General features: G+C 40.2%; 1 protein-coding gene across 1 annotated transcript; it reads right to left on the bottom strand.

Annotated features, from left to right (window-relative positions):
* Positions 1-629: 629 nt before the first annotated feature.
* On the bottom strand, positions 630-7,991 carry LOC147326671 (olfactomedin-4-like). The gene is made up of 7 exons (XM_086302008.1): positions 7,885-7,991; positions 7,670-7,792; positions 7,371-7,589; positions 6,588-6,741; positions 4,279-4,506; positions 2,321-2,489; positions 630-2,063 (listed from the first exon to the last, which is right to left on the bottom strand). The coding sequence occupies exons 1-7, from the start codon at positions 7,936-7,938 to the stop codon at positions 1,610-1,612; spliced, it is 1,401 nt and encodes a 466-aa protein (XP_086158134.1). The 5' UTR covers positions 7,939-7,991; the 3' UTR covers positions 630-1,609.
* Positions 7,992-11,142: the final 3,151 nt, after the last annotated feature.

The following is an 11,142-nucleotide window of genomic DNA, read 5'->3' as shown; positions in this document are numbered from 1 at the left end:
AGACGCCCTTAGACACCAAAAATGTGGTTAATATAGAGCAGCTCAAGGTTCAAGGTTCTCTTCATAACCAGTGCGCAATATTGCGTTTATGATGCCAGAGGCCACAGGGTAAAGTGTGGTTTGAGGCCTGTTCTTATACAAGCTTGCTCTCTGTACGCAAGCTAGCTTTGGCTAGCAGTCTATGTACTGTACACCTGAGTAATGGGAACATATACCAGATACATACAATGTAGGCAAGTAATAAAATATTCAAAGTAGATCATCTCATTAAAACGCTTGAAAATAATGTGAACATACATTTGGAAACTGTTGGCTCTGTCTAGCACAGGCCCACCACTGGAACGAGACAATTTAACTACACAGCAAAGACATTGAACACCAAGTAGGCAAAGTTCTTTGTGTTACTCATGCATGAGGGAGACCTGCCTGGAGCCAAGTGTCGTTCCACCCACTTGACCTCCGTCAGACTCTCAGCCAGGTTCCCCATAGCACTCCTTTTATTGAGCTCACATGAATATACATAGGTTCATTAACATATGACGTCTACATACACACAAAGAGTACCTTGCCTGTGCGTTGTGTAAGCATGTGTGTGTGTGTGTGTGTGTGTGTGTGGGGGGGGGGGGGGGGGGGGGGGGGTCAAGATGTGACCCTGTGAAGACTCCCCAAAGCTGGTGCCAGGAGTCTAGCGGTCCATCTAAACAAAAGGCACTTAGCCTAAAACTGATATAGCTACGTTTATCCTACCATAAAACAATAAGAGAAGGTTTGACCTCTCCCAGGATGTAGGTGTGAATGCCAGAACACTCTGGAATGTACACAAAGCCTTTGCAGACTATTAAGGATCAAACCTCTACCAACATGACATTGATTATAACACTCTAAGCATATATGAGTAGATATTTCTAAGCATAAATGACAATCAAGAATACAAATCTAACAGAAACTTGTAGTTTGTAAACTTGTAAATCAAACATTTTGAAGGTGGAGAGAAGAAGGGTCAACATGTTTCAGCCAACTGATGTTGGAGATGAGGGAACTATTAGGCAAAATATCAGAAGTCATTTCTGGTACAGAAGGCAATACCCAGCACTGAGGCCTTGTCTGCTGAAGGATATTGCATCTTTTTATAATATTGTGGAAATACCATACCTTGTGGTCTTTAAATATTTCTAATTTTCAGAAGTGAGATGTGTTTGCCAGTTGAACTGACTTCCTGATGGAGTCGTATAATATACCAATGACGTGGATTTGCTCAAGCTTTCCAAAGCTGTCCACATCTCTCTTTACGTCTGAGTTGCTCTTTACCCTTTTTGTAAGCTGATGTCAGTTAAATTCTACACTTCCTATACAATTACTTGATCTAAATTTATACCAGTAGCTCCATGTTGACTTTTGAAACATAGCCTGAATATAACACTGAATAAAACCACACCAGAAGTGTATGCTTTTAATTGATTGAAGGAAAACAGTAAAAAGAAAGACACAACAGTAAATTGGTTTAGTATGTAAATTGATAATGCATATTGTGTATAGTATGTGTCATTTTTCAGAAATTCAATGCTTGTTTTTATTCTTTAGTAACTATTACTGGAGTCAGTATTTAGCTTCAGGACTGATTATCCAGTAACTCAAACTGCACCTTGTAAGAGACCATGTAGGAGTCACAGTAGGCATGAAGCATCTGGTCCACAGGGCTGTAGTTCAGGGCTTGAATGTTAGGAGCCAACTTCTTCATGAAGATGCCAACGTTGAACCTCTCCTGTCCCGTCACGGGGTTGAAGGAGTAAAAGATCTCCTCGACCTCTTCGTTGACGTAACGTGTGGCGTAGAGGACGCCGCAGGCCATGAAGGTGTTGGTCACTGCCTGCTTGTAGACTGAAGTGTGCCAGGTTTGTCCGAGCTTTGGTGGTTCACCCTCTTCCACCTTGGACAGAACCAAGTTGCCAAAGTCCTGGGTGGTGGTGTAGACCACCCAGATGCCAGACTCATCTGTTGCCAGGTCCAGGTCAGTGCATTGGTAGCATTCTTCAAGGTTGCAGAAGTTACCCTTTGCATTGTACCTGATTAACAGAGGACAGAAATGAATGTTTTACACCAAAAAATGTCATGTTTGCTTATCTCTTAAAGACCTGTACTTTATGGTTTCTCCTTTTTAAAAGAATATATTTCCCATGAGAGTGTTTGCAAAACTAATATTTATACTGAGTAAAATATGAGTAAAAAGAGTATTTGCTATTCTTGTTATAAAAATAAAAACTGTATTTATTATCTTTATTACAAAATAACCATTTTTAAAAACAGAGTTAAGTGAATCAACCTGGTTCCTTTGGGTAGATGTAAGGTGGTAACAATTTTGGAAGTGAGGTTGAAACGACAAACGGCATCCTTGTTGTAACAGTTGTAGTACAAAGCGCCTCCATACAGAACATTATTTGGACCTTGGATGGTGTTGGTAGTTGGATTTGAGGGACTGATCTGGACGTTGCCTGAAAAAGGAAGAAAAAGATAATAACTGACAAGCCTGATTAAAAAACAAAACCTATTACATTTTATAATACTGTTTTTATATTATCCACAAAAAAATAATTGTGCTTTTTTGGTGGGTACATCTTTTCATTGGTCTTTGATTATTGTTTAAATTATTTTCAGGATCACAAACATTCTCTTGTGTGTCAATCCTCTGCTGAAATTAGCCTTCAACAAATTTGAAGTGTATTCCCGTCTGACCCAATGTTGCTAAAACCAGCAGTGCCTAGCTTTTTAAAAAGTTTAAGGATTGACTGAATTTTCTTTAAAATTAGTTACACCTTCAGGGTGAACCTTTGGTGCTGAGATTGTCAGGAAGAGAGCCGGATTTTGAAAGTATCAGAAGATTTCGCATGATTCATGCTGTGTTTTTTTAAAAAAAAAAAAAAAAAAAAAACTACTGAGAGACTGGAGGAGTTTACTGGAGTCACTATCTACAACTTACTTTTAGACTGGCAGTATAGACAGAGCAAGGTGATTAGGGATGGGTATTGATAAGATTTTCATGATTCCGATTCCATTTTCGATTCTGTTTAACGATTCGATTCTTTATTGATTCTCTTATCGATTCTTTTTTTAAAAGGAGAACACTAAGGTCGATTAGCTTAGAACTTTGCTTTATATCTTCTCTTTGAACAAGATAGAAATTTAGAAGTAACATGGCCTTACAAACCCAACAGTGAGATCTTAAGAGATCCAACCTACGGCTCTTCAATGGGGTGTCACAGGGGCCCCAGGAAAAAAAATGTAAATGTAAAATAATAAAATAAATATTCTCCTGTAGCAATAACAAAGTATAACATAAATTATTCTGTAGCAATTACACAAGAATATCCAGTAATGTCCCTGCCTACAATTAAACACATTCACTTAGCGAAAATCGGGGACATCTGCTGTGGCAAATGGGTGCAAGCCTTTTACCACAAACTCAGTCACTGCTCGGTGACATTCGTCTATCCTGGCCTGAAAGGAGACGCTACCGGTAGACTGCAGTGAGAACTGCCAGCATCTGAGCCAGACTCTGTCTCTCTCATCACGGTCACCTAAATGCACAGTAATGGCAGGTTTTGTAATAAGGCAGATCGCGCTAACATAATATGCACTGGTAGTTGATTATTTACCTGCCGCATTAACGGGAGAGGACGTGCAAATGTTACCGCTGCTGCTGGGTTGAGATTCACGAGTCCGGAGCGGAATTAAAAACACGACATTCATTTAAGGTCATCGCGTGTTTTGTGAGCAAATGTTTTTGCATATTTGTAGTGTTTCCTCCCTTAAATGAAATATCTACTTTGCAAGTTGCCGTGTTGTCATCAGTTCTTGTAAAGTATAACCACACTTTTGAGTGTTTGAGCCACCATGTTTCCTGCCAGGTAAATGACGCTCCGCAATGTGGTGACGTCATTCGGGGCGACTGGAATCGATATCGACAATTCCAAGGAATTTTGAAACAGTGGGAACCTCAACAACCTCAGCTGTTCTCAACAAGAACTGGTTTTTGATACTCATCCCTAAACGTGATGCTGTTATAGAGCCAGTTCTGCTTTTGTGCCTTTTGTGAAACAACTTACATTTCCACAATTTTGGGAACTGACTCTGTAGTGTGACTAGCAGAAGTGTTTAGTTCTAGCTTACGTTTTTTTATTGGAGGAAAGTCAGTCTACACCTTGCCTTCCGTACTGTAAATAGTTTACACTTAAATGTTCCCCAGTATGCCACAAAAAATATTACAAAAGGACAGGTTCTTACCAGGGACGCTCACCCCAATGATGAGGGAGCTCAAGGTGGAATAGAAACGGACGTAGTGGGCATATCTGTTGCTGGAAGTCAATATTACCCGCCAATACCAACTCTCCTTCCCGGCTTCTGGTTTGGGATCCCGACCCCAGGCACCATACTTGTATGAACCAGGATACTCTCCTGCTGTGTAGACCCTCGGTTCACTTATATTCAGAAACTGACCATAGGGACAATTACCTGAGGATAAAATGTTAAAGGAAACAAAGCGAGAGTGTTAATTTGCATGGCCGATTTCTTCCCATATATGGCTATAGTAGTTCATTCAGCAGGATTATAGTCAAGGTAAGACTACTATTTATATCTGCAAGAGTTAATGTTTGGTTGCATTGCTCTGCTCCGGGCCTTTCATGGAAAGTGGAGAGCAGCAGCAAAACTCCAGTACAGAACAAAGCTCTGTGCTGGAAGTTGGTTGCAAAGTTGTTGGTTACAAATGGAGTCCTCTTCGCACACTAAGGTTAATTTTGGAGTTTCACAGGGTTCAGTGCTAGGACCAATTCTGTTTACATTATACACGCTGCCTTTAGGCAGTATCATCAGAAGACACCGCATACATTTTCACTGCTAAGCTGATGACACCCAACTCTATCTACCCATAAAGCCATAAAACACACACCAATTAGTTAAACTGCAGGAATATCTTAAAGACATAAAGACCTGGATGGCCGCTAACTTTCTGCTTCTTAATTCAGATAAAACTGAGGTTATTGTACTCGGCCCTGAAAATCTTAGAAATATGATATCTAACCAGATTCTTACTCTGGATGGCATAACCTTGGCCTCCAGTAACGCTGTGAGGAACCTTGGAGTCATTTTTGACCAGGACATGTCCTTTGATGCCCATATTAAACAAATATGTAAGACTGCGTTCTTCCATTTGCACAACATCTCTAAAATTAGAAATATCCTGTCTCAGAGTGATGCTGAAAAACTAGTTCATGCATTTATTACTTCCAGGCTGGACGACTGTAATTCATTATTATCAGGATGTCCAAAAACCTCCCTGAAAAACCTTCAGTTAATCCAAAATGCTGCAGCAAGAGTCCTGACAGGGACTAGAAAGAGAGAGCAGATTTCTCCTGTTTTGGCTTCCCTTCATTGGCTTCCTGTTAAATCCAGATTTCAAAATCCTGCTCCTCACATACAAGGTCTTAAAAAATCAGGCCCCATCATATTTTAATGACCTTGTAGTACCATATCACCCTATTAGAGCACTTCGCTCTCACTCTGCAGGCTTACTTGTTGTTCCTAGAGTAAAAGTAGAATGGGAGGCAGAGCCTTCAGTTTTCAGGCCCCTCTTCTGTGGAACCAGCTTCCATGATGTTTTGTTTTACTTCATATGTTTATATGTTTCATATGTTGTTTGTTTAATTTAAGAAAAAAAAATTAAATGAATGAGAGGTAAAACTTGAGGGGGTAGGGACAAATAAGTAAATACTTCAGCCTACTCCTTTTCAAACAAATAATGGAATGATATTTTGTAATGATTGTGAAGGCACATGTTTGAAATGTTTGAAATAAAAATGAACTGAACTGAACTGAACTGAACTGGAACCAGCTTCCAGTTTGGATTCGGGAGACAGACACTATCTCTACTTTTAAGATTAGGCTTGAAACTTTCCTTTTTGCTAAAGCATATAGTTAGGGCTGGACCAGGTGACCCTGAATCCTCCCTTAGTTATGCTGCAATAGGTGTACACTATTGGGGGATTCCCATGATGCATTGAGTATTTCTTCTTCAGTCACCTTGCTCAGTCGTTATGTGTTAATAGACCTCTCTGCATTAAATCATACTTATTATTAATTTCTGTCTCTCTTCCACAGCATGTCTTTATCCTGTTTCCTTATCTCACCCCAACTGGTTGCAGCAGATGGCCCCGCCCCTCCCTGAACCTGGTTCTGTTGGAGGTTTCTTCCTGTTAAAAGGGAGTTTTTCCTTCCCACTGTCGCCAAAGTGCTGCTCATAGGGGGTCATTTGATTGTTGGGTTTTTCTTTGTATGTATTATTGTAGGGTCTACCTTACAATATAAAGCACCTTGATGCGACTGTTGTTGTGATTTGGCGCTATATAACTAAAACTAAAATTGAATTGAATTTAAAGTGGCTTGCAGAAATGTGGACATGCTAAAGCAGCTTAAATAGCACACTTTTTGATATCTGCCAAATTAATGTTGGGTATCTGTGCAGGTGTGGAGATATGCAAATGCTATGCTATAGTCAGATCGCTTTGAGCTGCATAAAGGAAGCTTTTGGGGATTACCATGTGGAGGCTCAGTGGGTTGGTGGGTGGGATGAAGCCCGTTCTTGCATTGTTGCAGGTCCCTCTTCAGGCGTTGGTTGGCTTGTTGTCTTTTCACCACTTGCATTGTGTCAAATGTCTCTAGCTCCTGCATCTCTTCTCTCAGGTCCTGAAGCTGACATCAGCACAGATATCTGATCAAAATCTCATTTTATTTGCACGTAAAATATGGTAAGAGTTTTGAATGAGCATTTACTCAAAATACAAGCTGACACATGAAAATGGTGCATTAAGTAAGGCTGGGTTTATGCCTGACTGAAGACCTTGCCATGGATAAAAATTAGACAAAGCATTTATTCTACAGGTAGAAACAATGCTTTGTGTTGAGCCTTTAATTAGGAGCAGTCTTTGAGGAAAACAAGAGCAACCACTGAGCAGTCTGTGAATTAGAGAAGCAGACTACTTTTTGGGAAGGCTGCCAGGCTCGGCACATACAGTGAGAAGGCCAAGTCATAGCAGTACTGTGACTAAGCAGACTATAGTGTTGTTATGATGTATTTCTGTCATTGCAGAATTTATAGAATTCAGTAGCTTCAAAAACATCAATTTCAGTAACTCATTTTGAAAAGGTTCTAATGGGAATGTAAATTATTTTAGATGTGTGTAAGTCAGAGTGACCATTTGCTTTGTCTGCCAAGTACCAAGACTTCAGAGATCAAGTGAAAAAAGCATTCTACGTTAAAACGCGATCGAGACTTGAAAAGCAAGTTCTTAATATAATGCCTCATCTGTTTGTGAATTTACCTGTTGAGTTGTCGCAGCAGTAACACGCTCCTGTTCCAGACTGGTGCTGTTGAGCTTATCAATCAGCTCATTGATCTCAGTCATTTCGTTCTCTATGACGTAGAGGCTGAGAACACCGTAGAGCTCTCCATCATCTTCTTTCTCCAGCATCGATACATCCTTCTCCAGTACAGGCAGACGGCGATCCAAACCAAGGAGCAAACTCTCCAGCTTTATAATCTGCAGGCAGAGCAGTGGCTATAAAGTACTTAGCATGAATGCACACATACATACACACACACACACACACACACATATACCTTCTGTGGCATAAGGTTGCTGTTGCAGTCTAAGGCAGCACCTTGAACTCTTTCCAGTTTGTCATGAGGGAAACTTTTCTCAGATTGTGCAAATTCACAGACACAATTCTCAGACAAAGATATCTGAAATTTAAAATGTTAAACAAAGCAAAAATCAGTTAATAAAAAGCAGTTAATTTAATTAAAATATCACAATGTCTTCTGTGTTTTCTTACCTGCTGGGTGATGGTAAACAGCACACACAGTGGAACAATCACATACAGCTTCATGTTGGATCGCTCGGCAGAACTGCATGAAAGTGTCTTAGTGTGATTTTGGCATGTGTGTGACTGCAGCAGCTAACTTGTGTACACTCCCATTAAGCTCTACTGTGAGCGTGTGTTGAGTTTCACTTCCCCTCTTGTGGTTGGGATTGCAGCAACACATGAAATTTTCTACCTGATGAGGAAAAATTGAACGAGTGACAGATGGGGGTCCTGCTGCTCCATTACTGATGAGGAGAACAAACACTTTGTTTGGAGAAGCACAAAAATGACTTTTTGGAAAAGGTCTGTCATCCACCAAACAGTTATTACTCATATTCCCAAAACACCAAAATGTTAGCATCAGATCCTTTAACTTCAGCATCCACCAGGAATCAGCCAGTGGCTTAGGAATACTGCTAGGGTTGGGTTGCATTTGAGCTACATGCTGAACAAGCATATTTTCAGAAACTAGAAGATGTTGATTTCAAAATGAACTCTTATCTTTTGTACTTGGTCTTACGGACCTTGCACACATTTCCAGTTATGCATTTCACATAGAGAGGTTGGACCTCCTGCACATCCTCCAGATACTGAGTTGGAGATCCTGGTAGAGCTACTTTGTCAGAGTAACACTTTTATGACATCCCTAAAATATTATCATGCTCTGTGACACGTTTTCCTCCTGGGGCTCTTCACTTCAATACAGTTTAATTTATACAGCACCAGATCACAACAACAGTTGCATCAAGGCACTTTTTATTGCAAGCTAAACACACTACAGAAAAAAACAAAAAAATATTTGTTCTGGTTTATGGTTTATGTGTAAAAATGTGTAAAAATTACAATGTCGATTTTTTTTTTAACACCTGAAAAATTCTCAAAAGCCAAAAATATCACGTAGCACGGGATTGGAGTTATGTAGTACTTTGCCTTTTAAACACATTAGCTTTAGGCAGACTAAACCATCTGAGGTCTAAGCCATTGTCGGTGATGACCCCAACCATAACCCTCTGAACTCTGAACCTCTGCAATCAGAATATATCATTTTTGTTTTTATTAAATTTTTCTCCAAGACTTGCAATTGGGCAACACAGAAAATAACCATTCTAACTGCAACACATGGAAAACAAATTTTACCCCCCCAAAAAGGAAAAAAAAAACGTCTGCTTTGCTCTTCTCCAAAATACAGGGTTAGGGTGGGTTAAGGTCAGACCTCAGGGGGTTAATAGCAACACAACTTATACACTCAAAAGGACAGAGGTCCTTCAAAATGCAGTTCTGTGGCATGTTGTTGGGAAATCCTGTGAGGGAAGTGTGATTAACATGTATTTGAACCTTTCAGATTTCCTGAGATGTGCAAACAGCTTCTGTATTGAACCACTGAACTTAGGAAATATCACACCCATTAAGAGTGCTGACAACATTTAATTTCGGTAGCTTAAATTTCCAAATAATCCAGATGACCTGAGAATACATGTCAATTACACAGAACTCTAGTGTCATTTTATTGTCAATCATATAAACGTTATTAATTAACAGGCAAACCTGATTTAGGCAATGCAGTGGAAGAACTATTCTGAGTATTTTCCCCCTTCGTGCACTGCAAAATCTCCAGTGTTAAATTGACACTAGAAAGTGTCTCTATGTGTCCGCTCTTTTGAGTGTTAAATTAACACTTTTGACAGTGTTATATTTCTAACAGTAAGCTAGTCACTGAGCAGTGCTGACTTTCTATCACTGGGAAATAACTAAAGATGCTAGTAATATTTCAGTGTTAGACAAACAACACTGCTAATGTTAGTCATTGTTAATCTTTAACACTGACTAGGTTACTGCAGAAATATAACGCTGTCAAAAGTGTTAATAAAACAGTGTCGAAATTGTTAATTTAACACTGGAGATTTTGCAGTGATGAGTTCATAGTTTTTGGATATTTGTCACATTTACATATTTCTATGAATTGCTTTGCAAGTTTGATACCAGCTCTGATGTGACTCCAAAGCCTTCCAAAAAGTGAAGCTTATGTTTCATGAGTCCACAAAATATTTTCCCAAATGCTTCGAGGATCATCAAGATGTTTTTTATAGCAAATCTGTGATAGCCATCTTGTTACATACTAACAGCCACTTGGTCACAAGCAAACCACTTAGGGTTAGGGTCAGTGTTGGGACTAACGCGTTATTAAGTAACGCGTTACAGTAACTACGTTATTATTGTGGTAACGAGCACGGTAACTAGTTATGCCAAAATCAGGAACGCGTTAATCGTTACTGGGATTTAGGGTCATTATTCGTTACTTTTTGAGGTGCCTATCACGGAGCTTCCACAGATTTAGTAGCATTAGCAAGTGGTGGAGGCCAGCAGGTGGAGGAGGGAAAGGGGACGGAGGAGGAGTAGAGACCCGAGGCAGCCGCCGGTCCGAGTGTCAGGTGAGCTGAACTTCAGGTAAGAAGTTATGACCTGGGCCCTATTTCAGGAAGCCGGTTTAGAAAACTCAGAGTGAAAAATGATACACAGGGTTGAGTAACCCCGAACTGTCCAACTCGGAATATTCGGTTTCACAAAGGCTGATAACAATTAGTTCAGTCAACGCGGAGTTGCTTTAACCCCAAGTTAAGCGCGCACACGAGGATACATAAAGCCCTGATTAGTGGAGCACAGATTAAGCGAGTCACCATGGAGACGGAGGGAAAGAAGGCGCGGTCAATGTATTTTACAGCGCTTGAGGCCGAAATTCTGATGGCAGCATATGCCGATAACATGCGAATTTGGGCTTCAACATCTACTGGCTCTTCAAGGAAGGAGCACGCCATGTCTGACACTTCCTACAGTCAGGTTTCTGACAAAGAGGCGGAGAAGGTCAGGGTTAGTTGAAGTAAACCTGCTAGGGGGCATTTTAGCTTCACGGAGTGTGTCGTCATAGTAACTCACTCAGAATTAATCTAAACTCGCTTTGTGAAACCGAAAACCCAGAGTTTTCTTTAACTCAGGGTATACTTACTCAGAGTTTGCACTAAACCGGCTTCCTGAAATAGGGCCCTGCAGTCTATCTGGGTCAGATATAAACCAAGTTTAGGTGGAGTTTATTTTCGTTATGCTGACTTTTTCGTACTGTGTACTAGCTAGCATGACGGAGTTTCTATACATCTGGGTGGGTGCTATGATGTTACTGATGTTGAAATTTATTTTGTTCATAAGGTTGGTTAGTAGAGTTGCCAACCGTCCTGT

The sequence above is a fragment of the Aulonocara sp. 'chitande type north' Nkhata Bay genome, linkage group LG7, assembly GCF_057382095.1.
Source record: "Aulonocara sp. 'chitande type north' Nkhata Bay isolate Kocher_YH1m ecotype deep benthic linkage group LG7, A_spYH_male_GT1.1, whole genome shotgun sequence".
In the NCBI taxonomy this organism is placed as follows: domain Eukaryota; kingdom Metazoa; phylum Chordata; class Actinopteri; order Cichliformes; family Cichlidae; genus Aulonocara; species Aulonocara sp. 'chitande type north' Nkhata Bay.
The sequence above is the reverse complement of the archived record's forward strand: the minus strand, read 5'-3'. Positions and strand labels throughout refer to the sequence as shown.